The 25,969-nt window shown below is 37.4% G+C and overlaps 1 protein-coding gene and 1 long non-coding RNA gene across 4 annotated transcripts in view; one reads left to right on the plus strand and one right to left on the minus strand.

The window, feature by feature from the left end:
• MTUS2 (microtubule associated scaffold protein 2) overlaps positions 1–25,969 on the plus strand; it is a 331,241-nt gene that overhangs the window by 101,850 nt on the left and 203,422 nt on the right. Inside the window, exons 3-4 of the mRNA XM_087966329.1 lie at positions 4,535–4,772; positions 16,598–16,801. Of these exons, the coding sequence (XP_087822455.1) occupies positions 4,535–4,772; positions 16,598–16,801 (442 nt within the window). The remainder of the gene's footprint in view (positions 1–4,534; positions 4,773–16,597; positions 16,802–25,969) is intronic.
• Positions 1–25,969, minus strand: part of LOC148130402 (uncharacterized) — a 39,228-nt gene that overhangs the window by 1,879 nt on the left and 11,380 nt on the right. For all 3 annotated transcript variants that reach the window (XR_015749749.1, XR_015749748.1, XR_015749750.1), the window contains exons 2-3: positions 16,710–16,829; positions 15,496–15,641 (exon numbers count right to left, since the gene is read on the minus strand). This is a non-coding gene — a long non-coding RNA (uncharacterized LOC148130402). The remainder of the gene's footprint in view (positions 1–15,495; positions 15,642–16,709; positions 16,830–25,969) is intronic.

Below are 25,969 nucleotides of genomic sequence, written 5' to 3' on the forward strand. Positions count from 1 at the left end.
TGAGGCTGATATATTTGATTTCACAGTACAAAAACAACACAGTACAAAAACAACACTGATGTAAATATGGTTGGAAAATTGTCTTACTCTGAAAAGCAAGTTTTAAAATAGTCCAATTTTTTTTTAAAAAAAGAGAGTGAAATGAATTATTCAGAAACTATTTACAGCAATTTACCAGCAGGCTTGCTCCACTTGACTGGTTCAATCTGTATCTCTTTCTCCAACTGCCAACTGTTTTTGAATTTAAATCAAAGCTCTGACATTAGCTTTTAAAACTAATGATCTCAAGCTGCCATCAAAACCAGTTTGCTAAATAGTAGACAGGGGATGTCTACTATTTTTATGTTGATTTAACTTACCTAACATAGTGCCTGGGACATTGAAAAGTCCCAACAATGTGGAATGTACATGAATAGAAAAAGAGGGTTGTTTCATATTTGATACAAAATACTGCATTGATGAAAGTTTGGTTAACCTCTTTTGGGTCGGCTGTAGTCCAGCTGAAAGAAACTCAAACAATTTGAATGAAATCAAACGCAAAACAGTTTTGGATATTCTGACAGGAAATAGAATTCAGGACAAGCATATTTAACTGCAAACATCTGTATAACTACTAGATGACAGCAGAGGAAAAAAGTGTATTCTCACTGTTTGGGGATGTTCATATTTGCAGCCTAGATCTTGTAGTCCTCGGCTGTATTATCAGATATATTATATCCCAGAAAAAATATTTATATATTCTTCAGTGGCCTCTGTCTGGGAAAGAACAAGGAGAATGGAAATTATATTATTTCCACTCTTCTTTTCTTTATCAACTGTGAATGTTACTGATGTTCTCAGAAGTGCCCAGTAGTCAAGAAAGAAAATATTTTGTCTTAATCTCATCTTAATATTGTAAGAAACATTCCTAACAGTCTTTAAAACTCTTAATTGTTGAATTGTTACTCCAGTATCTGCAAATAAGTAACATTCAACTTAGCAATATTCTCTAATTGTCTATTTGAGTTGATTTGGAATAATCCAAAACACATTTTAGAGTTAATAGTAATTCAGAAGTTGTGGATACTGTTAATATCACTGGAGCAAATTATGATATCAAGATATACTTTAATGGAGTGTACTGCCGTTCCACAATTTTAGACAAGTGGCATTTTTCTTGCAATAATTTAAATGATTTTTGAAAACTTGATTAGCAGTTAGCTATCAAAATGAATGCCTTTATTATTCTGTAATTTTTTTAAGGCAAGGATTTACCTGCAATTTGCAAAACTAGGTTTACCCAAAAGTATAAATTATATGTGAATAAGGGCCAAAATCATACTTCTGTCCCAACATTCTCCTTGCAGCATTAAGTAGAACCTCTGTTCACAAATGCTTCTGACCACGACCAAATCGGATTCCGACCCAAAAAAATCACAAAATTTTTGAATTTGGTCATGAACACATACTCAGGTGGTGATCAAACACAACCCCTGACCCAGAAATTCCTAAAGATGAAACATTAGAAAATAAAGAAATCGCCAAAGTTATGGAATGAAGTATGGTAGTGACCAGAGCTTCTACTGTACTCCCATCAACTTTTCTTGAAATTAACCAAGGACTTAATGAAAATAATTAAGGGCAGAACCTGGCTCAAAATGACCATTTTTGTCCTTAGGAGGTTTGCTGCAGTGAAGGAGGATACAAGTGTAGAAGTTACCTCAGCTGTAAATATCCACTGTATCTGGGGTCATATAGTAAAATATCTTGTTATTCTGTGTGTGGCTGCCTATCATTCACAACAGATAGGTGTAGTTTCACTGGACATCCTGACATGTCAAGTAGATGAAGGACAGCCAGTTTCTTATCTAGCATCCAAACTGATACAAAACAGTGTGTTCCTTCAGTCCATACAAAGAACATGACTTGTGATGTGCTCATGTCATCTACCATCTGAAACACATGGCACAGGTGAGCACCCGCCTTTATCTGTGTTAAGAATAATAGGAAGTGATGAGCACTTTAACAGCCCATCCCCTCATTTTCACTTGCCCCCACAAGTATCTAGGGAGGAAGAGTGAGAAGCCTGGATCAAATGCTTAAGAAGAAGCGCATAGAAGTGTTCTTTGCTGCCAGCTACCCGTACAGTGCCAGCTTCTGATAACAAACTCAAGTATTTATTGCAGTTATAAATCTTTCACCACAGTAACACAAAGTGCAGAACAAACTGAAAGCCCTCTGCATAGAAAACAGGCAAGAGACCTTACTTTCAGCAAATGAGGCCAGAGAGACCAATTCAAGATTAGGAAGATCTAAGAATAGTCCACATCCAATCCCATGTCCCAAGTAACTCAACCACAGACCAGTCACAGATAGGAAATTAACATATTCATTTGCCACAAAGAGCCCATTCTAAAAATCATCTTTTTTATATAGCCCTATTTGATTTATCACTTACAGCTTTTATGTACACTGAGAGCTTATGTACCGAAGACAAATTCCTTGTGTGTCCAATCACACTTGACGAATAAAGAATTCTATTCTATTCTATTCTATTCTATTCTATTCTATTCTATTCTATTCTATTCTATTCTATTCTATTCTATTCTATTCTATTCTATTCTATTCTATTCTATTCTATTCTTTGCTTGACTAATTGGCTGTGTCAGACTTCTTCCTTTTAAGTACAAGCCTTGACTTCCTTTGCTCCTAATTGTTAACGGACTTGGGCTCAAGAGTCGAATCAACCGAATCATCAGTACCTGTGACTCCTCAGGTTGCTGTGGCTGAATCTCTGTTTAGTTAGCTCCTGGGATGTGAGTCAAGGCTCAGATTAATCAATTCTTCAGAAGTTCTTCAACTTTTGGATCATCGGCTTCCATAACATTGTCTCTCACTTAAGCCCTCTCCTATTGCTCTATAGGTTTAGCCTTTACAGGAAACATTAGGTGAAACTGCTAGACTACTCTCAGGACAGAAACATGGTCTTCTATTTTTTCTGCTCTTTAGGTCTATATTCCTTCTAGTCAATGAGTTATTGGAGCTTCTGCCAATGTTTCCAAGATTCTAGAGTTGCTCTGAATTATGTCAGGAAGTAGAAGTAAAATAGATGAGTGGTATGTTTAGGAAATGTAACAGGAATTAATAATAATCTGTGGAATATCAATGAGGCTTTCAAAGATAAAGGAGTTTCCTGAATGAGTCAAACATCAATTGTCCAGCTTTTTGATTGCAATTAATGTGATGATATCTAGACTAAGCCATCAATTGAAAGAGCAGGAACTGTAGAGAAAGAACTAGAATAGACCAGAATTTTTTATTGGCCAATATGATTGGACACCCAAGGAATTTGCCTCTGGTTCACAAGCTCTCACTGTACATATAAACAACAAAATGATAGAGCATAGATCATAGATCATAGTTATAGTCATTAATTGTAAGTTATCACAGGTGATAAACCATAGATACCAATAGGCGAAGGTGTTAGGGAAGATGAGAAAGTTGTTCATAATGTTAGTCACTAAAGTATGTATATGTTTCTATGGCCTTTTGGAATTGATCTTTAAATACCTGATGGGTGACTTGAAATTCCTGCAGATCTGAAGCTGACATTACCTCACAAGTTTAAGGAGTGAAGACCATTTAGTCTCCAGGATCCACCATGAAGAATTCTGTCTCCAAATAGCCATTGAATGATACTACATGTAGCTTTTATCATGTTCAATTAGATGCCATCATTTAATTCTTGTCTTGTTAGTAAATATCTGCAGTAGTATTTCATTATCCAAATGTTTTACATGAAATGCTCTTTTTCCTATCTAAAGAATAGAGAGGCCTTATTAATGAAGATGGTTAAAAATGCCAGGCTTAACAGTATAGTCTAATATGTGTCTCAATGGCATGGCATAATCCCATGCTTCTTTATTTAGATGTAAGCTTTCATGTGTGCTTTAGATTTATTCTCAATATTGATCTACTAATGGAAGTTCTTATTCTCCAGAAGACCTATTATTAAAGACACTTCAAGGATAAATTGGGGAAGATTTTGAACTCACATCTCCCTTGTTTTTCAATCAGCCCAAAGAGGAGCTGGCACATTTTTCCCACAGTGGAGGAGATAGTAGGAATGTACATAAATTAGCTCTTCTCATCATTTTCACTTTCATAGCAATGAATCTGCGGGGATTTATTGTCATAGAAACTTCAATGGCTCCTGAATTGACCATAGAATCTCTCTGACATAAACCCAGGGTGCACATGAGACAAATTTTTGTTTTCTTCCTAAGCAAATATATTTAAGTATTTTGATATTCTGTTATGAATGTACTATATTATTTATTCAATTTATAATATATTAGTGTGTCATTTTTTTCATTTCTGCTCAGATACCACAGCAGCAATCATGCTGAGAAATATTAAATGGAATCCTTGTAAAGAGCTGAGTTAATGCATATTATGATTTCTACTATATTTTTCTTGAATTTCCTTTTATGAAGGTGATAATTTAAAAGCCTATAATTGATAAAATTATAAACATGAATTTTTATTTCTGTAGGTTGGAGAAAAGCCTGTGAAAGACAATTTTTGTCCTCCGCCATATGCTCACTATGAGGTGCCTCCAAGTTTTTATCGCTCAACAATGATTCTTAAACCCCAGTTAGGACTTGGTGCTGTTTCCAGGTTGCCATCTGCGAAAAGCAGGATTTTGATTTCCAGTCAAAGATCTTCAGCAAGCTGCATCCATCCTCAAGCACCAATACCCAGTTCAACGCTATTCCATCCTGATACTTCAGGTGATCAATTAATCTATTTAGCTGAGCTAGTAAATCATAAATCATAATGATAGACTGAACTTAATCACAATGTAAAGGAAATTTAGAATATTGTACCCAAAGGGTATTAGATCACTAAGTTGTCTGATTAAGTCTGTCTTAAGTAAACCCAGTCTATGTTTTAATTATAACAGCAAATCACCCATATAGGTCTTTGAGTTTGATTGTAGTTTGGTTTGGTTGTCTGGTTTGATTTAGGCAGGACTGAAACATGATCAGAAGTTTGCCTTCTTAGTATATCAGTCTAACTATACTAGTTAGTGCTGCAGTCTTACACTACAGTTTTGCCTGTCTGATACCATCTAGAAGTGTTGAACCACAATTCTCATCATCTCCCATAATCTCCAACGAGTATATTTTGTGTTTTGGAATGTGGTTTGGGGAAGTCTGCTTAATCAACTGATCTGACAGCCCCACTGAATACAATAGATATCTTAAGAATGTTTACAGAACATGTTGACTATGTTAATCAATCAATTTTCTTGATGTGCACAGTAACATAAAGTATCCAAGCATATTGATTCATAACATAAGCTAACCGTGTGACTTTGTTGTGCATGTTGTGTGAACACAACTATAGGGTTCTTTGTATACTAGGTTAAAATCTGTAGGATTGTTGGTCAAATGTTGCAAAAATGACAAGGGATCTGCTTTCTCCCCCATGCTATCCTCTGCCAACAAGACTTTAACTATGAATACATTTACATCTTACAATGTAAGATGTAAATCCATCTAACAGTCGATTGTTAGTTTGTTCATATGTTTATTTTGGTGCCTTCAAGTCAATGTTGATTCCTGATGACTGCCTGGGCAAGTCTCTGCAGTTTTCTTGGAAAAATTTCAGAAATGGTTTGCCATTGTCTGCTTTCAAGGGCTGAGGTCATCAAGCTGGCTTTATGCCTAAAGTGGGACTAGAACCAGAGGTGTTATTCAGCAGGTTCTGACCAATTCTGGAGAATTGGTAGCGGAAATTTTGAGTAGTTCGGAGAACTGGCAAATACCACCTCTGACTGGAGACTTTACAGTATCATTTCCCTGCCATGCCCACCAAGCCACCCCACAGAACTGGTAGTAAAAAAATTGAATCCCACCACTGACTAGAACTCATGGTTTCCTGGTATCTGGCCTGATGTCTCAACCACTACACCATATTATGTTATATATTAGGAAAATGTTTATTTTTGTATGTGAGCTATTGGATCTACTTGCAGTAGAAAATGCAACTGAACAGTTACAGGTTATATTTCTGGAGAATTCAGATGGTTTTTGTATTGGAGTGAATTTTAAAGCACCTCCATAAAAATGAACAATGCTTGTAATCAGATATGATCTAGTAGGATTTGTCTGTCTGAATATTAAACAAATGCAAGTTAAATGGAGATTGCTTTCACTCATCAATTGCTGGCATTCACTTTGATCCCTACCACAAATCATATGAATTTTAATGCAAATGTAGGGCTCTGCTCATCCATTTTACACCATTTTTTCCCTATCCCTGAGAACATTATCTCTGTTTGCACATGTTTAGAAAAATAAGAGCTGTAATCTGCTAGTGCCTCAGCTTTATTTTTCCCTGGGGTAAAACTACTATGATTCCATCAAATTAAGGATTATGTTGGGGACATGATGACATCATAAGACTCCATAATTCATAATTCCCTGGAAAATGGTCTGTAGGGTTTAAAATGTTTGTGATACCAAAATAAATATGTTTAAATATTAAATACATATTTCAATTCTCCAATAGTAATTTAAGCCCATATTGGGTCATAAAATCACTTTGTGTAAGATAAAAAATACACTCTACTATAAAATAATTATTAAATTGTTATTGCACACAATAAAAAGTATTGTACGTATTATAATCATAAAGCTGTATATGTTGTTAATATTTGTTTCAAAATTGCAAGGGAGAAACAACAACCTCAGTTTTGTTGCTTTTGAGTTCACACAGTGACTTCTGCATTCATTTTTCCATTGTTTTAAAAGAGAAATGTTACTTCCAATTTTTTTTTTGTCTCATATCTATTATCCCATGTGAACATTGGGACAAACATATTTCTTAAAATGTGTTTTATTTTGGCTTTCCTGCTTTTCTGAAAATGTTCTCACTTTGCTTTTCAAACCTTCTAACATAAATGTAAAAGCAGAATATGAAATTGCACATTGATATGCAATGTTTAGTTTACTATGTCTATTTAGAAATAAACCCCCTTGAGTTTAATGGAGCTTACTCTCAAGGTAGTGAATATAGAATTGCAGCTGCAATGCAATGACAGGATTTTCTGACTCCAGGCATATAAGCAACCAATTGGCAATTAGATCCCTGCTGATTTAGACTAATGAAAAATAGGGCTTGATTAACTTATCTTTTTCAGGAGAATAGTGAATGTAAACTTGCTAGAGTAAACTAAAGTGAGGTTGATTAGCTTATGGTTCAGCATTTTGTGGGAAACCCAGCTGTTTTCTAAACTCCCAAGAGTTAGCATGTTGTGTGAGCTAGGTCATCATGTTAAGCCATAGAATAATTTATTCATCTGGGCATAGTATGTTATGTGAACATCACAATTGTGCTTGGTTAGCATGGGGTTAGGGTTAAGTGTTCTGTGAACCAGCCATCTGCCTAGGTAGATCCTCCAGGAAAAAACAACAACAATGGATAATCTTCATGGACTTCTCTCTTTACAATGGATTTTTTTTTGTAACACAAAACTGTAAAGAATGCAAGAGAAACTATCTTAAATATTCATCTTACAAATATCTGGCTTATCCAATTTTATTGTACTATTGTAATCATGATATAGGATTAGGTTTAATGGAAAACCACACGAACAGACTTGTTAAATAAAGCAATCTTATACTTTAAACGTGTAAAAAATTATTCACAGATAATAATACATGATATTTTGTTTCACTGAATTTTATATGCAGCAGAGTTTGGCAATCTACAACCTGCAGGACACCAGTAATATCTGATATTTTTGTCTGCAACCTTCTTGACTCTATGGCAGCATGGCTTGCTACCAATTATTTAATATTTTTCAAAGTGTGGTTTCTTCTGGATATAATCTAGAACCCATGTCTGATATATATATGCTTACTACTAAAGATACAAACAAGAGACCCTTGAATTGGTATGGATAGGGTTTTTTTTATTGTTGTCTAGTTTTTGCTATAATTTCTCCTGCCTCGCTGCTGTATTGTTTTACTGTTATTTTTCTATTCTTTTACTTTGTGAATCTCCCAGAGTCACTGGGAATTGGAGGGTGTACAAATTAAATAAATAACATAAAATAGTTTTGGATTGCAATCTAATGCAAACCTCTTGATATAGGTAAGCAAAGCTTTTAAGTGAACATTTATAGAATTATTTTGCCAGAAATGAACAATATGTTTCAATAATCCACTGCATTATATATTGCATTTCCACCTGAACTTTGTTTTTTCCACTTCCACCATCCATATTTAATAAGAGACCTATGAGTTGAGAAAAAAACTATCCTAAATCTGTAGCTGTATAATATTTTTATTAAGTTCAACTAACAATAACGCAAACAGATGTACAGGTTTGGTAGTTCTCCAGAAGTTTTCGTGAGGGAAAATGTTACTAACAAAACAAAATGTGGAAAGACACAGTGGAAAGAAGAGAGTTTCAAAATTAGACTAAATACTTTTAGATTGTAAGTTGTACAAGGAATTGGTCTTCAAATGGAGTAACTGATTGAAGTCGAATTCCAAATTAAAGTTAATTTTTGGACAAAAGAAATAATTGTCACCTTCAATTATGAAGACTCAAGATCATTGCCCTTCGAAGGGTTTGTCCCTAGTTTTAGTTCATGCTATAAGTTCCCTTAGACTGGTAGTAAGGAGGAACAAAGAAACATTCGTCTTTATTCTGAAGATGGTTCAAGGACCGTCAAGTAAACTTTATAGCTGACTACAGATGTGAATCTTCAATCTTTGTCAAACATTTATAGTGCCTTACATCCTCTATGATACTGATACTGATGCTTTAGTCTAGTACATCAAACTTACAGGTTCACCTGACTCATTCTGTCTGTTTATGATAATCAGAAGAGTCCTAAAAACCCCAACTAATGTATTAAAAAGTGACTTTTTAAATCTCTGCCAATACATTTTTCTTTAGCTTGACATGCTGCTATGCAGTTTCTTATTTCTTTTTATCTGCCATAGTGTTTTTATGTGCTGTTAGGAGCAATGAAAGCAAGTTAACTGTCCTACAGAGAAGACAGATGACGAGCTACAAACCTTAGGCAGAGCTTCAACATTAATTACCTCTCAGGAATTTGAAAGGAAGGCCATTTTGCATGGCATCAAGAAGAGAGTAATAGAGAATTGATGAGTATCTCTGGGTTATGCAAAGAGTCAGCTACTGCAGAGTAGAGATGCATTGTAGGGGGGCGCCATATGTTATTACCCTGACCTTGAGAGACAGCCAAAGCAACAGTGTGCTAGTTAAGTGTGGACTGTGTGGCATGACAATTAAGTGAATATGTAGCTGACTCCAAAGTCAAAGAGTCATCGAAGTAGAGAGGTATTGAATTGTGCCCTGGGCTCTGCACCTTTTCATATGTGTATTAATAACATCGATGAAGTGATGAGAGGAAATGCTTAGGGCATTTGTAGAGGATATCAAATTGGATGAGAGAGTTAGAAGATGAAAATAATCTTTAGGCTTAGTCTTAAAACATTAGGCATATTAGCAGAAAACAACAGGTGAAATTTGATAGAGGCAAGTGCAAAATTCTTCCACTTGGAAACAAAAACCCAACGTACAGAATAGGATAGAGACGCTTGGTTTATACAGTTAGATATAAGGGTGAGTGGTCGATAATCCATGGCAGTGGTTTGTCTCCATACTGCTGAATATCCGTGTAGGCAGGATACAGTGATTGCCATAGGGATGAGGGTCAGTGCCTCGGTAGCAGAGGTGGTATTCAGCAGGTTCTAACCAGTTCTGGAGAACCGGTAGCAGAAAGGTTGAGTAGTTGACAAATACCGCTTCTGACTGGAGATTTTACAGTATCCTTCCCCTGCCATGCCTACTAAGCCACGCCCACAGAACTGGTAGTAAAAAAAAATTGAATCCCACCATTGCGGTAGGTACGTTTGAATATCTACCATGGCTAGGAAAAGTTTTTTGAGGCTGAGGAAAAGGTGGAGAAAGAATTGAGAGAAAGTAGTTCCATCAAGGTTGTAATGTGCAGACTGCAGAGGAAGGTACAGTGGTAAGATGAGAGGGAGTCACTTGCAGCTGCTTGCTTCTCATGATCAAAGGCCATCTGATAAGTTGCAAGATAGCGCTGGGCTCTAGTTATTCTTATGAAATGCTAGGTCTGTGCGTAATAAGACCATCCTTACCCAGGGTTTGACTGTGGATTAGACAGCCAACCACGTATGTATAACAATGATCTGGTTGGATTGAGAGGAAAAATTCCCTCATCAAGCTGTTGGTAGAACACAACACCCAGGGTTGTCATGGACAGGCCACAGTATGCTCGTGTAATATCTATGCTTCATGAGCTCAGAGGTGGTAATCAGCCAGTTCTGACAGCTTCTGGAGAACTGGTATGAGAAATTTTGAGTAGTTCAGAGAACTGGCAAATACCACCTCTGGTTGGCCCTGCCCCCATCTATTCTCTGCCTCCCGAGTCCCAGGTGACCGGCTGGGTCTTCTTTTGTTGCCTTGCACAGGACAACGGAGCTGGAAAGCAGGTTAGTGGGCTGGGGAGGGAATGGGGATTTTACAGTATCCTTCCGCTGCCATGCCCACCAAGCCACGCCCACCAAGCCACGCCCTGCACACCAAGCCACGCCCACAGAACCAGAAGTAAAAAAAATTGAATATCACCACTGCATGAGCTGTATTGGTCATCTAAAATATATCAAGAAGAAGTTGGATGACTGTAGTGGACCTCTGATTGAAAGTAGTAATGTTAGACATAGAAAATCAATGTGACTAGGAAAGCAGATTATAGACTGAATCTGCAATATGCACAACACTTGCAAATGCCACTCTTCCATCTAAACTATCACAAACTTTTGAGTCAAGGTCTAACAACTTTATACTAGAGTTGCTTCCTAAAAAATGGTCAGAACCAGAAAAAAACTATTGGGAACAGCCAGAACAAGATTTCTTTAGGTTTTAATTGATTCCAATGGAATGAATATTATGTTAATAAAACACAGCTAATTTAATTATTTTCCATGTAATCCCTACCTTAAGGCACAACAAAGTATAGAAAGAAGCTCTGGAGCTACATCCAGAACTTTAATTAGTAGCCCAAAGATAGGAATTGTTCTTCTTTTCTGCATTATTATTCTGCACGTAGAGAATGCTTCTGGAATTTGTATTAGAAAATTTCCAAAGTACAGGGTTACACTAGATTTAAAAGACAAACGATAAACAGCTTTTTATGAACTCTGATTTTTAGCTCAACTGGAAACTTCTCATATGAGCTTTAAAAAAAATCAATAAATGCCAGCAGAACCGAACACTTCCTTAAAGGTTTGGGGGCGAGGGAGAGAGAAATGCTTGGTTGCCCTTTAGCCTAATAGAGCTACCGGTATTGCTATGACTATTCTAAATTAAGAGAAATGAAGAATTAAAGTGCTGCAGGGATTTAGCAACAAGATAAGTAAAAATTGCTAATAATCTTTATTCTTAAACCTAATGTGAATAATGTTGAGCCAGAAACTAGACTTCCGAAGGAAGGCAGCTTCAGCAAGAATGATCTAAGTATTTGCAGTATATGCTAGAACCACTAAATATTTCTTTAAATAATGAATGTGTCCTGCCACAGATTCAAATGCAGCAATAAAGATTTTTATCTTCATACAGGGAGCACCGGAAGTCTTGCATAGTGTGGAATGTAATGGCTCTTAAGCAAAACTAATGGTGTTTATCTATAAAGTCGCTGAAACTGAAGTACCTTTATACCTCAGAGAATCATTTGATGTGGACATTAATATGTTATTTAGTTTCACACTGTGTTAGCCTTTGTTGCTTATCTGAGTTTTTGATAGTGTTTGTTTATTATTTATTTATTTATTTATTTATTAAATTTATTTGTCCCACGTATCAAAATGGCTCTGGGTATCTTATAGTATTAAAGCATTAACAGATAAATATTTCTAAAATGATAAAAATAGAAATTGCACTCTAAATAAAATTATATTTAAAAGATGGGGACGGAGGTGGGGTTGCCTCTTAAATCATCAACCCCAGAGGTGGTCTTCAGCAGCTTCTGACAGTTCTGGAGAACCGGTAGCGGAAATTTTGAGTAGTTCGGAGAACCGACAAATACCACTTCTGACTGGCCCCGCCCCATCTATTCTCTGCCTCCTGAGTCCCAGCTGATCGGCTGGGTCTTCTTTTGTTCCCCTGCACAGGATAACAGAGCTGGAAAGCAGGTTAATGGGGTGGGGAAGAAATGGGGATTTTACAGTAACCTTCCTCTGCCATGCCCACCAAGCCACGCCCACAGAACCGGTAGTAAAAAAAAAATGAATCCCACCATTGATCAACCCCCTCCAGTGTGATGGTCCCCTATTGGAGCCCCAAACCATCTGGCAGAGCCAAGTCTTCAGGCCCATGCCTCCCGTGAGAGCCAACCTGACCCGGTTGTTAAATTATTTCCTACCACTGGAAATGCGGTTATGGTTCCAGAGGCTCTAAAAATATCTTCTAAATCAGCCACAATGTTTGCATATAGTCACTGTCAGAAACAAAATGAATCACATTAAGGGTTCCTTTAACAAGGGTGAGTCATACACTAAGTCTTACCCAAATAAGTTGAACAATTAAAATCAGAGAAAGCATCATCTTGGTTAGCACCGATACAAGCATCATTTACGCTGGGCTCATAGATACTGCATTGTGTGATCCTTAATGTGCAGTGTACATCAATTGTACAAAACATTGAATCCTATATAATTTTATTTATTTATTCAATTTCTATAGCTGCCCGTGTCAATCCAATTGACTTGGGTGTCAAACAATATCACAATAATTAATGTCATCAAAACACCTAAAACAATAATACTCACAAATTATACATATATACAATAGAAGATTACCTTAATAATTACCTAAAAAATAACAGTGCAACCAGGTAACAGGGCCCCTAACACTTTCAAAACTCCAGGCTTGGGTATGTACACATCTTTAAAGCTTTATAAAAGGCCGACAAAGTCAGGGCCACTCTAAGTTCTGAAGGAAGAGTATCCTGTACACAAAATGTTGAACATTATATGCAAATTTTGTCAGTGTACAGATAAATTATTTGTGTGCACCTAATACAATATGTGAGCACTTGATACTGCTGAAAAGATGGTTGGGGAATTCTAACGAACAAAGTTATTAAATAGTAAGTGCCTTTGCTGTAACTCTTTGTTAGAAGCTTATATTAAATTTTACTGAACTGTCACTGAAAAATATCATTCCAGGTTGGGGATGCTTCAGAATTACTTGCCTTGCCTGCTATTAACTTTCTTCAATAACAGGAACAACAGCCTAGTCATAATGGTCCTGTAATTCATTTAATGTAATCTAGTGTATTTAGCCTTGCTGGACCAGATCAAGACCCATTTTAGTCCAGCCTTTTCTTTCCCTCAACTAGATTCATCTGTGATGTTCCCCTACAACCCGAATGTTGAACGTTACCTTTGATTCATATCCCCTATGAATTTAATCTCCCCTTAAAAGTATGCAAATTGTTCACCATTACCACATTTTTGGATGATCCCTGGTCTGTTTTTTAGAGAAGGAGAATATTTCTCTTTGTCACACCATACAGGGTTTTATATATCACTATGGTCACCTTTTGTACAAGCTGAAGAGTCACAGATATTCTGGCATTTTCTCATGAAGGAGATGTTTGACATTTGACTACCCTTTTCTGCACTTTTTATAGCTGTATCATGTGCCTTTTTCAAATAGGATAAAAGTCTGGTAGAAGAGAATATATGTAACAGGGTTGAACTATGGAGTTCTTGGTATTCCCTTTATTTGCTCCCTGTTTTTATATAGTAGCTTGGTGGGGATGCCATTTTCTTGACAGAAAGAAACCAATAACTACCAAGGACAAAACCACATCTTCACCAACACAGGCAGGGCAAGTTGAGGTATTTAAGGGTCCCCAAACTTGACAACTTTAAGTCTTGTGGACTTCAACTCCCAGAATTCTCCAGCCAGCTCTGGGAACAAACATGGAACAAACCTCATGCTTAATAGCATGAATGATATTACCTAGTTGGGTAACGAAATGCCTACAAGCAAATAACCAACTTCAGAGAACATCAAGATCCACACAACAAATACTGTATTCCAGATACAAATGCATAAGGATACTACAGAATTGACAGTTTTAATTTCAAATCCTTTCCTACACTGGAATTCAACTTTTTCACACTGTCACTAAGTCAGTATTCTCCCCCCGCCCCCTGTTAAATTATTTAGCTCAGAGATTTAAAAAGACCTTTAAAATCCTTTTTCCTTTTGTTAAAAATAACTCAAGATATTCTGCTTTTTATAGCTAATCCTTCATCACCTATCTACTGAGCATCAACTCCATGACTTTTGCAATTTCCCTGTCCACATTCATATTATATCTGGGAATTAATTAAAAAATCTGAGTAAATTAACAGGTTTTGGTATCTTATTAAGCAAAGAACACTAAAACATTAAAACTGGGGCTTGAGAGACTGAAGCCATAGTCAACTAGAGCAAAGTCATTAACTTGGATTGGAAGAAATCATAAAATAACAAAATAATAAATTGGGATTAAAAAAAGAAAATCATATGTGAGGAAGAAGAAGAAGGAAATCCGTGTCATTGCAGGAAGTTATTTAAAGAGGATTATTCCATCTCTCCCATGACAGATATTGCAGAGGACATATAGAGTGGCCTTGAAGAACAGGACCAAGAGCCACTGCTAAGGAAATTGTCAGATAAAAGGGGTTTGTTCCCAGGCCAAGAAAGTAATGTAAATAAACATCTCATACAAGGTCCTCCTTAGTTCGCATAAAGCTAAAGAGAGGAAGAGGGAAGCACATTTAGGCTTGTAAGATTCTGTTACAGTGGCTGTTACAATAAAGGTACTATTGACCTATAGGCAGTGGTGGGCTGCTGGGTGGTTGGTGGGGCTCGGGCGAGCCCCTAGCTGTGATCTCTGGCTGGGCCCTTCCACCCACCCTTGTTCGATGTTTTCCTGAATTTTGTAGTGCAGTTATCTAATGAACAAATGAAAACACAATATGTATATTGTGGAAAGGGTGTGCATTACATTTCAATATGATTGCATTGTAAAATATATATAAGAATTTTTTTTACAAACAATCAGTGTGTTAGCTCCAATGTACATGAAAATTAGAACAATCTATTATATATTTCTCAAAACAAACCACAAAAATAAAAAGATGTGGACATAATTTAAAATAGAAAAAGTGACTTGTTCAAACCTGTTTCAACCTTTCCAATCTGGTGACTCTTACCAGATTTTGTGGAAGAGAATTTTGACTTTATGGTAGCTGTCAAATTTTTGTCTGCCCAGAATTTTACAGGATTTCAAATGTTTGGTGTCCCTGGATTCTTATATCATGGAACAGGCAGAAACAAATCTTTTTTATCTAGTTTCTTTTCAATTATATGTTGATCACTTACAGCTTCTGTACATGTTGGTTTCTTTTGATCCATTTTAATTTTTTGCATTAAAAACATAATTGGTTGTGGATCACTTTAGATTTGATTCCAAATATTTTGTCACAAACATGGATGTGACTGCAATTCTTTGAAGCAGCTGCAGAAACCTAAGAAAAGAAATGTAAGCGCATTAAAGAGGAACAGAGGAGGCCATTGGAATCAAAATGGTGGCATCACTCGACCCAAGTCAAGGAATAACAAAAATAAAAATAAAAAAATCCCTCCCTTCTGGGAGTCCCTCAGACCCGGCTTTGTCATCAGCCTGGGGATCTCTGGGGATGGGTGAGATTTTGAGGTAGATCCATTGCTGATCGAATCTCTTTTGTGTATGTCTTCTTTTAATATGATTGTGTTTGACATATATCTTGTTTTTTCTACTTTCCTTTTTGCTATATGCTGCCCAAAGTCACTTCTTGTGAGATGGATGGCCAAATAACATTTATAACCAGGGGTGGGATTCTACCAGTTCGCACCTATTCGCTAGAACTGGTTGTTAACATTCTAAGCAGTTCTGAGAACCGGTTGTAAGAAGAAATTACTGGCCTAATCCTGTAAGGAAGGCAGGAAGGAAACATTCTGGTATTGCTTGCAGAAACTGCCTCTCCATTAACCCTTGTTGCATTCTTGGCAGGACTAGACTTCCTGTCTCTGGAACTTCTCTGGAGGTTTTTTTTTCCTAGCTGGTATTTTGCTTGTGTGGAGTGACCATTCAAAGTTACAATGGCACTGAAAAAAGTGACGTGATCATTTTTCACACTTATGACTGTTGCAGCTTCCCCACAGTCATGAAAGGCCAGGCGAGGAGATGCATGCCTCGATGTGAGTGATATTGAGTTTGCCATGCCCAGCCAATAACATGACCACCAAGCCATGCCCACTAACCAAGCCATGCCCACAGAACCGGTTGTTAAAAAATTTGAATCCCACCCGTTTGTAACTAAATAAACCATCCAAGGAATTGTTTTCTTTTCAATGCCATTCTTGTTTGTTCTGACAAGATCTAATAATATATCTCCACTTTTTTTAAAAAAATGCATGCAACAATTTTATTTATTTTTTCCAGTTGATCTTAAAAAAGGCCCAGGTCCAAATGCTACAAAATCGAATCTTCCAAAGCCCTGTCAGTCCGGACTTCGCCCTCCTGGTTATTCACGGTTACCGCCAGCTAAACTCACCACGTTTGGTTTTGTCAGGAGCTCCAGCGTCTCCTCAATCTCAAGCAAATCAAGTGACAGAGTCCAGAGTGAACAAAGCAAGACAGCCAATCGTAAGTCTGATTTTCACTCCCGATATATCTGTTGCAGAGAAATAAAGAAAAATACTTATTGTGTGTTAGCAGCATATTTCTGTTTGCTGTTGAATTTTATGACATATATATAATGTTTGATAAATATTTTCTAATAATAAATTACTTGTATAGGATTTTCCTCTAAAAGTTGCTGAAGAACACATCTCATAACCATTTTTGTATGCAAACATTCTATGTATGTGCACGCACGTATGCACACACAGATAAATGAACTACTTTCAAAACAGATTCAAGTACAGTAGACTTCCTGCTTCAGCATACTATGGTTAAGGGAAAAAAGTCTGTTATCTCTGTACATATAACGGCAAGAACTCTTAGCTGAACTTTCACCTCAAATCCTATTTTTTTGGTAGTAAATTTGTTTATTTGATTAAGTACAGAATAAACACATGACAATGAGTATTCTCATTATGGAATCTATATTTTCCATGAACTCAGAGCACAAGGAAGGATTGTTGGGTTTTTAAATGTCAGCTTCTCTCTTTGAAGACCAGAGTCTACGTGAACCATCTCAATTTCAAAGCAACTGTTATCACTCTTCAAGTGGTTCAAATTCAGGATGCCAGCTTGTACTAGAGGCTAGAGGCTTTTAACTGATGTAGAGTCCTAAATCTTTCAGTGTTTATGTTACTTTCAAATGAATTGCAAGAAAAAAAACACGAAGTAGGCCACAATCAATCCCAAGGGCTTGCATAATAGATTTAATAATTGGTGGAATCATCCAGATCTTTTGAGTTTAGTATCTTACTAAAATACAAATAGCCAAAGTACAAATACATGCAAATGCCTCTTGGTGCCATCACACTTCTCTGATGCACACAGCAGACTATGCAGAGAAAGTTCAAGGAGTTAAGAGATCTTACACAAATTAAATGAGATTTAAATTTGTCAGGGTGGGAAACTTACGGTAGTTCTTGCTGGAGTTTTGAGAAGTTGTAGTTCGGTAATATGTCAAATGCTGTGTATAGTTAGCCCACTCAGAAATATTAATTGCTGTTTTCTAAGTTAGCCTGTATTGGTTCTTAATTAGGAGAGTGGTTGCTAGGTGCAAATTTTCTCAGTTGCTTTTTTGCTTTCTAACCTGTTTGTCACTATTAATTAATTGTGTTAGGGAAAGAGTCAAAACAATATTATTCAGGAAAGGAAAATGGAAAAAGCTTCCAGATGGAGGTGTTTGTTTTTTAATGTAGCATCAGAGATTCTAATCCGTAATGTGCTTTGGTAATCTATACCACAGGTAGAAATGATATGGGGCATGAGAATCAGAAATATATTCTGCAGTATCATTCTTTTCAGAATAAAGATGTTCAGTTCAAGTACATTTTTAAAAAGCCTGAATAACCTGTGCATGAGATTATTAGAAAACTATTATTGAATGAGTCCAAGGAATTAGTTTATCTTTAAATTGTGTCTTACATTTAATTCCTGTGGCACAAGGGAGAGTTAGAATGAGATGCAATCCCATTGCAGAAGATAATTAGAGAACTTGGTAAATTATACACAGTTGGTTTAGAACATTTTCATGAATCAAAACATTACAGGTAATCCTCAATTTACAACTGATTGTTTAATGACTATTCAAAGTTATGACAGCCTTGGAAAAAGTTACTTGCAACTTGTCGAACTACCTCCTCCCAGTCACATGATTGCATTTTGGGTCACTTGTTTGCAAGTTTTAACTTCCCACAATAACCTGATCTCATTTTGTGATATCTTTTGCAGTTTTCTGCAAAAAAATTCCAAAGAAAAGACCCTTCCCTCCAAAAAAAAAAAGACGTGGTACATGAAGTCCTTTGATTAATGTTATAATATGGCCTGTTATATGGTCTTTTGGAAGTAATCCATTTACACTTCCTGTAAGAGCTTTCTCTGCTTGAGGAGAAGAGATATGACCTTACTCCATCTGGACTCTGACTTTGACTTTTGACGCACTGCTTTTTCAGTTGCTACCATCATTGGCATGTGGTCTTCACAAGATATGTGTATGGTAATGCAGCCCTTGAGAAACAAAAGAAAATGTTTACTTCACATTACTTTAATTATTTCCTCCTCTCAGCAGCTCATCTGTTTATCTGAAATGGCCTAAATCCTCTATTCATCAAGATCATGGCCACCATCTTGATTTTTTTGACTCCTTTGCAGATGACCCTGGATGCCAGGTCCTCAAGGACTTTTCCTTCAATGTGTCTGAATAGCACTATCATAGTAATATATACCGTATTTATCGGCGTATAACACGCACAGGCGTATAACACGCATCTTCATTTTAAGAGGGAAATTTCAGGAAAAAATTTAAATTTCTAAATAAAAACTTTGAAGCACCGCCCGGCCTCCGCTTGCCCTCCGCTCGCACCGCCCGGCCTCCGCTCGCACCGCCCGGCCTCCGCTTGCCCTCCGCTCGCACCGCCCGGCCTCCGCTCGCACCGCCCGGCCTCCGCTTGCCCTCCGCTCGCACCGCCCGGCCTCCGCTCGCACCGCCCGGCCTCCGCTTGCCCTCCGCCGCACCGCCCGGCCTCCGCTTGCCCTCCGCTCGCACCGCCCAGCCTCCGCTTGCCCTCTGCTCGCACCGCCCGGCCTCCGCTCGCACCGCCCGGCCTCCACTTGCCCTCCGCTCGCACCGCCCGGCCTCCGCTTGCCCTCTGCTCGCACCGCCCGGCCTCCGCTGGCTTCTTAACATTATATCGGCGTATAACACGCATACATCATTTGCCCCCTATTTTCAGGGGGAAAAAGTGCGTGTTATACGCCGATAAATACGGTAATTCCATAGGAGCTTTATGGATCACTTGCCAATATTTGGCAGAGCCTAAAAGAATTCTTGGTGTGTTATGTGTAATCTTATCTAACCATCCCACTATGCTAATTGTCCAAACTTCATTATGACAGAAAACCATAAAGAAATGTGTGGCTTTTCTAAAGTGGGCTAGTCACTCTTGTTATATGTTGTGATTAGTATGCAGCTTTATAGTTACATACATGATAAATATGACAATACTGCTGTGATAAACAAACACTTTTTAAAGAACAGTTTCTATTTACTAAGAATGAAAGGGAATAAAATAACTCCGCAACACAAAGTGTATTTATTGCATTTTAGTAAATTGAGTTTTCAGGGAGGTTATCATTCAGTTTGATTGCTGTTCTTCTTGCTCACATAAAAATCAACTGTGGATGTAACTTGTACCAATTAGTCAGAGAAATGGCTAGTGTTAAAACGTCTTGTTGCATTTGTAGTATAACGCTGGCGAAGAACTAACCAAAATACATTCACATAAGTATGGAATGCAAGAATATTACCACATTTGAATATATATATATATTATTAAATATTAGATTCTTCACAACCAGATATGGTCAGATACATACATTTTCCCCAGTCTAAGAGGAGGACATAAGGAATAACATTAAATCAGTGCATTTTCTGCTTGATGTGCAGTTCTGCAATGTAGTTTAAAAAAAGCCTCTTGTTGGGCTAAGTATGCTGCTGCTTCTTTTTACAGGACCATTAATCACTTATGAAAATGATGACTTTGGGGAGTGGAGAAATGAAAAAAAATGTTTTTGCTTTCTTTAAATGTCGGGTGCACTTTTTCTTTTCTTTTTTCTCCCCCTTCTTCAGAGAAAAATAAATCTTGAAAGTATGGCATGAATGGCACAATTTCCTGAATCATTCTAGAGCAACAGAAGCTGTAGGGAAGTTTTCTGGTTGCTTAAAATACAGTATATGAAACAAAGAAAAAGAAAATCCTCAGCAAGAACTTTTTATTTTTATGACAGGAAAACATTTCTTAAAATAAGAAAATGCTATATGTGGACTTGAGTACACGTAGTTTAAAAATGAACGTACCCCATTGAGTAGCAATTGAAGACAGAAAGCAGGAAACTCGCCTACTTCCTTTTCTCAGCCATAGGCTTTTATTTCTCAGGCTCTAAAAATGTCAACATTGCTAGTGTGGTTGGGTTTCACCCAAACCATTATTCAAACAGAAGGGCAACAGGCAGAGATTCAAGAGCACAGTTCTTGGATAAGCTGGTTTCTTACAGACATTAGAAAAGCCAGTGGAGGTAGTCCTTGACTGACAGTAGTTCATTTAATGACCGTTCAAAGTTACAGTAGCACTGGAAAAAGTGATTTATGACCGTTTTTCACACTTACAACCATTGTGGTATCTCCATGGTCACATGATCAAAATTCGGATACTTGGCAACTGTTTTACATTTATGACTGTTGCAATGTCCCATGGTCTGTGATCAAATCAACATCTTTAGAGTTCTCCTAAAAACCTAATTGGAGGTGTGTGTGGGGGGGAAGTGGGGGGAAAATGCCGTTTGGGATGTTAATGCTGTTAAAGTTGTCAGCCTCCATATTTGTTCAGTCCATCTACCTGTAAAATGAAAGCATATACAGGTAATCCTTGGCTTGCGACCACAGTTGGGACCAGATTTTCTATCACTAAGTGGTGCAGTCATAAAGCAAGATGCTATGCAACCACATTGCTAATGGCTGCATATAACGCAACAAAAACTTTGGGCTCAATCATAACTCGAAAACTACCTGTAGCTTAACTGGTTATAGGTGAAACTAATGCATCCTGGGAAGAACACCTGGCAAAAGAAATATGAAATAGAGCAGCTGCCTTCACTTTTGAGAATAACATATTGCTTGCTTGTGGATAGGTTTTCTTCATACAATAATAAAGAACTGTAGCAACAGTTGTGAATCACTCATTAGGCATAAGCAGATATTGGATCTCGTCTGCTGAGCACAATCTGTGATGTTTGGCTTATTATATTGGAGACACCTTTGAGAAGAGAATCAGTATAACTAAATATTGAATACAGTGGTTCCAGCTGGTCAGAATCTCAATTTTTTACTATTGTTTTCAGTAATTTTATTAAGAATTATGCTAAAGAGATAAAACTAACAAAGAAATCTAATACCTATGCAGCAGGGGTGTCAAACTCACGTCACGGCAGCATCACATGACATATTGGGACTTCCCTCCCTTTGCTAAACTGGGTGTGGGCGTGGCCAGTGCATGATGCATCTGGCCCACAGGCTGAGAGTTTGACAGTCCTGCTATACAGTATATAGAGAGAGAGGGGAGAGGGGAGAAGGAAAGAACAAGTGAGGGGGAAAAAAGTAAGAACAAAACCCCCACACAAATCAAATATTTCAATTGAAGCAGTCTTCTTCTGATTTAGTAATTGATCTTTAAAGTCTTGTTTTGCATTGAAATGTAAACAAAACAAGTTTTTCTCACATCTTTCTAATTAATTTCAAGGACTTTCTTTAAAGCAGTTTCACAAAGCCTTAGCATTTGATCTCTTTAAAAACAACTCTAAAATCACTCCTTTGCTGTATATTGCTAAAAATTTCAAAAATAATCTTATGAACCTGAAAATACCGTATATAGTTTCCATTCTTTTTAAATGGATTCAAGGAAAACTCATCTAGCAATTTGCAAGCTTGCAGTTCTGAAGATTCTCATTCTTAAAGTGGCAGTACAAAAAATAACTCTCAAGTGATTAAAAGGATGAGATTTGATCAAACCATGAGTCGATGAAAGCCTGCATTTACAGGTCAGACCGTGATATAATTCACAACTTTCAGCTGATCACAAGCAGCTGCAAAAATGTCAATTTATTCTATCTGTTCACAAAAATCAGCTGTAAAAAAGTGCACATGGGCAATGTCTACATTTCTTTTTTCCTTTAGCAGTCTGGACTTCACACCCCTGCAAAATGTGCAGAGTGGAGAAAAATGAGGGCATTGACTTACTTTTCCTCACTGGAAGCCAGAATCTGGGAATCTCCAGTTTTAGGATGGAAGATGTGTAGAATCTAGGTTCTCTGCCATTATCTCTGAGGATAAATAATATGAATCTTCAGATACAGATAATCAGAGTTGGAAGGGACCTTGTAGGTCATCTAGTCCAACCCCCTGCCCAAGCAGGAGACCCGACACCATTTCTGACAAATGGCAGTCCAATCTCTTCTTGAAAGTCAATTCAGCATTATTTCATTCCATCTTGAAGAAATAATATAGAGCTTTGGATGTTCTTCAGAGTACTGATTGTACTGTTGTTGAAGACCCAACAATTTGACCAGCATTAAAAGTTCTTGCTTCAAAAAGCAATCAAAAGGGTATAAAGCTGGAAAAAAAATGTCGTCTTCTCCACTGTATAGTTCATATAACTACAAATTTGCATTCTAATTGTAAACGTCAGTAACTTCTGCAAGGAACACATTTATCATGGGACTTTAGTCTTGTACTCCAGTGAATTAATTACTCAGTATCTAAAAGTAACAAAAGGGAAAGAAAGAGAAGAGATAGAAGTCTGTTCTGTTTTGTTGCACATTTCTGCTAAGGATATGAATTATCATTTTTCTTAGATTCAGAAACTCACCTGAATTTTTCCTGTTTTGAGTAAAATTGACTTTGAAGGGAGGAAACTCTTATTTTCCCCACTAGTTTATCTGAGTGAGCTTTCTTAAGAAAACGCATGGCTTTTTGATTTCCCAGAAATGACCAAAATAAAAAGGCTGTACCAGAGATATACAAATATTGTATTAATATTGGAGGCCTCTAGGCATGCTTTATGCTGCAAAATCTCATATTCTATCAGCATATAAAGAAGTACAAAAGAGGAACCTAAAGAAATGATGATTCGAAGAACACTCAGTATGATAGCATGTGTTGGATGTTGAAAAAGAAGAAAATACTAATTCGATCAGAAGGAGATGGGTAAATGCTTAACTAAAAACTAGGCTAGAAAGGGGAAATTGAAAAATAGCACTGTTTTTTGACTACATACTGGTTTTATGTTCAGAAAATTAAGGAATTAAATCCTGCAATCCAACAATAACACAATGTTTCCTAGATTATGGGGTGAAGCTGGAATCTTACCTGTGACCATTGTGCATTCTGGCCTGAGAGAGATAAAATTTAGGTGGTCTGGAGGTGACTGGCATAAAAATGAAAACAGACTGTCACAAAACAATAAACTGTGAATTGAAAACTCAGTGATAACTGCTTAAACAATTACTTTTTCAGGCTTGCTGATTGATAGTCTCTGGAGACTCACCCCAGGCTATAAGATGTCATAAAAGCTAGCTATTTGGTAGGCTTTTCTCTGCACACAAAGCAAAGAAACATTTGGGGTTTTTTCCCCCATTTAATTTGGGTCTTAATCTCACCATGGTAGGAAAATAACATTTCGAGGTCTACTGTCAAATACATAACAAGCTACTGGAGTGGGGGTGGAGAATTTGCATATAAGCTTCCTCCCAGGGTAGCAATTATCAGAAAACATTGGGAATTGACACACGAGGAACCCATGGTAGTACTACCATTGCTTGCTCACAATCTTTTATTCTGCTCCCTCGGAGGCCATGGAAGTGGGGGAGAGGCAAAATTGCCTTCCATACAAATCGCCATAAAGTATACCTGTGGTGGCAATATCATTAGAGGAAAATGTTGTGGTGGTTAGGCTTGTTTGCAAATCACAATCAAAACATGAGCCCATTTTGTTTAAATGCAAGAGTGAGATTATTAACCTCGACTGCCTAGTGTGAATCATCTTAAAGCTTTTCAATTTGCTCCGTGTGATTCTTGACACGTGACTTTTTAAAAAAGATAGCTTCTTAACTTTCAGTTGGAACAAAAAGAGAGATAAGAGTGCAGCAGTATGCAAATTTTTCCATCTTATTATTGGCTTCCCAGTGTGTGAGAGCAAGTTTGGTTCCAGTTCTCCTGTGCTCAATTTATTAACTTACAGGAGGGTTTTAAATTTGTGCTGTTTTGCCTCATGTTGAAGAATTTAAATCAGTTGTAACAATGAAAAGAGACAGTTTGGGTAGCTACAGCAAACCTTTCCACCCTGATGCTCTTAGATTATTGAGCACTCCAGTCGGCATTATTATTGGACATTTTGTCCTGCTGGTAGACGGGATGGAAAGATGTAGCCAGATATAGTCGAAGGGCAGTAAGTTAAAGTTTTCTACAGTCTAGTGTGTATGCGTGTACTATGTGTTCAGAAATATTGAGCAACCTGGTTTCCATAGGATAAATCTATGAAATCCAAACCTCTAAAATTGGCCAGCTGAACCACACAAAGACAACCAATCAATATCAAGCCATATTTTCCACACCTCTGATGAGGACAGAGGTTGAGAGACAAGTAAACAGCATGCGAGTAACTGAATAGTTTTACTGTTTAAAGAACAATGAACCAAGCCTGAAATTTTAATCTCTTAATTTTTTGTTTTCCTTGTGTTATTCTGATATTTATCTAATTTTTCACTGTCTTGTCTTTGATTGCCACATACTAATAGTCTTCTAATATCTAGATTTTATGTGAATGATATATTTGTATTATATGTAATCATCCTGAGTATTTTGGTAGAACAACAAATAAACTAAAAATACAAGTTCTAGAGAGAGTAATTTTCTGTTGTTATTGTCCACAAGGAGATTATGATTAAGAGAAGTCTGACTTGATTTATGTAGTCCATGAACTGATCTTCTAATTTATACTGCATTTCTGCTGGATTCAGCCCCCAGATGATTTATAGTTGGGCTCATTAGTTAACTAATTCATAGAATTGAAGGATCATAAAGTTATAAAGTTGGAAGGGCCAATTACAGTAGGTCACTGGGGTCAACCAGCCTCTCAGTGCAAGAATCCATATTAAAGTATCCAGGTATATAGCTGTCTAACCTCTACCGTGTTTCTCACATAATAAGGCCGGGCCTTATTTTTTTTTTGACCCCCGAAAAAACGGCTAGGCCGTCTTTTCGGGGGTGACTTAATTACCCCCCCATGCATCCTCGGGTGGACGGGCGGCTGACAGCTTCGGGAGATCTTCCGCCACCGTTGCTTTTCCTTCTCCCTTGCTGCCACGGCGTTAGAGCAACGCCGCAGCATTTGGCGCAGCCACGTGCGGCCAGTCAGGGCTCCTCCCTACAACCGGAGCCCTGAGGAGACACTTGGCTTCAGGCGCTCCTGTCGCCGCCTTCCCTTTGCCTTCGAAGGCAAAGCGAATTATTTTAAAAACCTCCGCTCATCCCACCAGGACCGCGCCGGAGCCGTGCTGGCTGGGCAAAGCCGGGAAAGCGAGCCG

This window comes from Notechis scutatus, chromosome 5 (assembly GCF_049901735.1).
Source record: "Notechis scutatus isolate UNSWTSFEM ecotype Mainland chromosome 5, rNotScu1.2, whole genome shotgun sequence".
In the NCBI taxonomy this organism is placed as follows: domain Eukaryota; kingdom Metazoa; phylum Chordata; class Lepidosauria; order Squamata; family Elapidae; genus Notechis; species Notechis scutatus.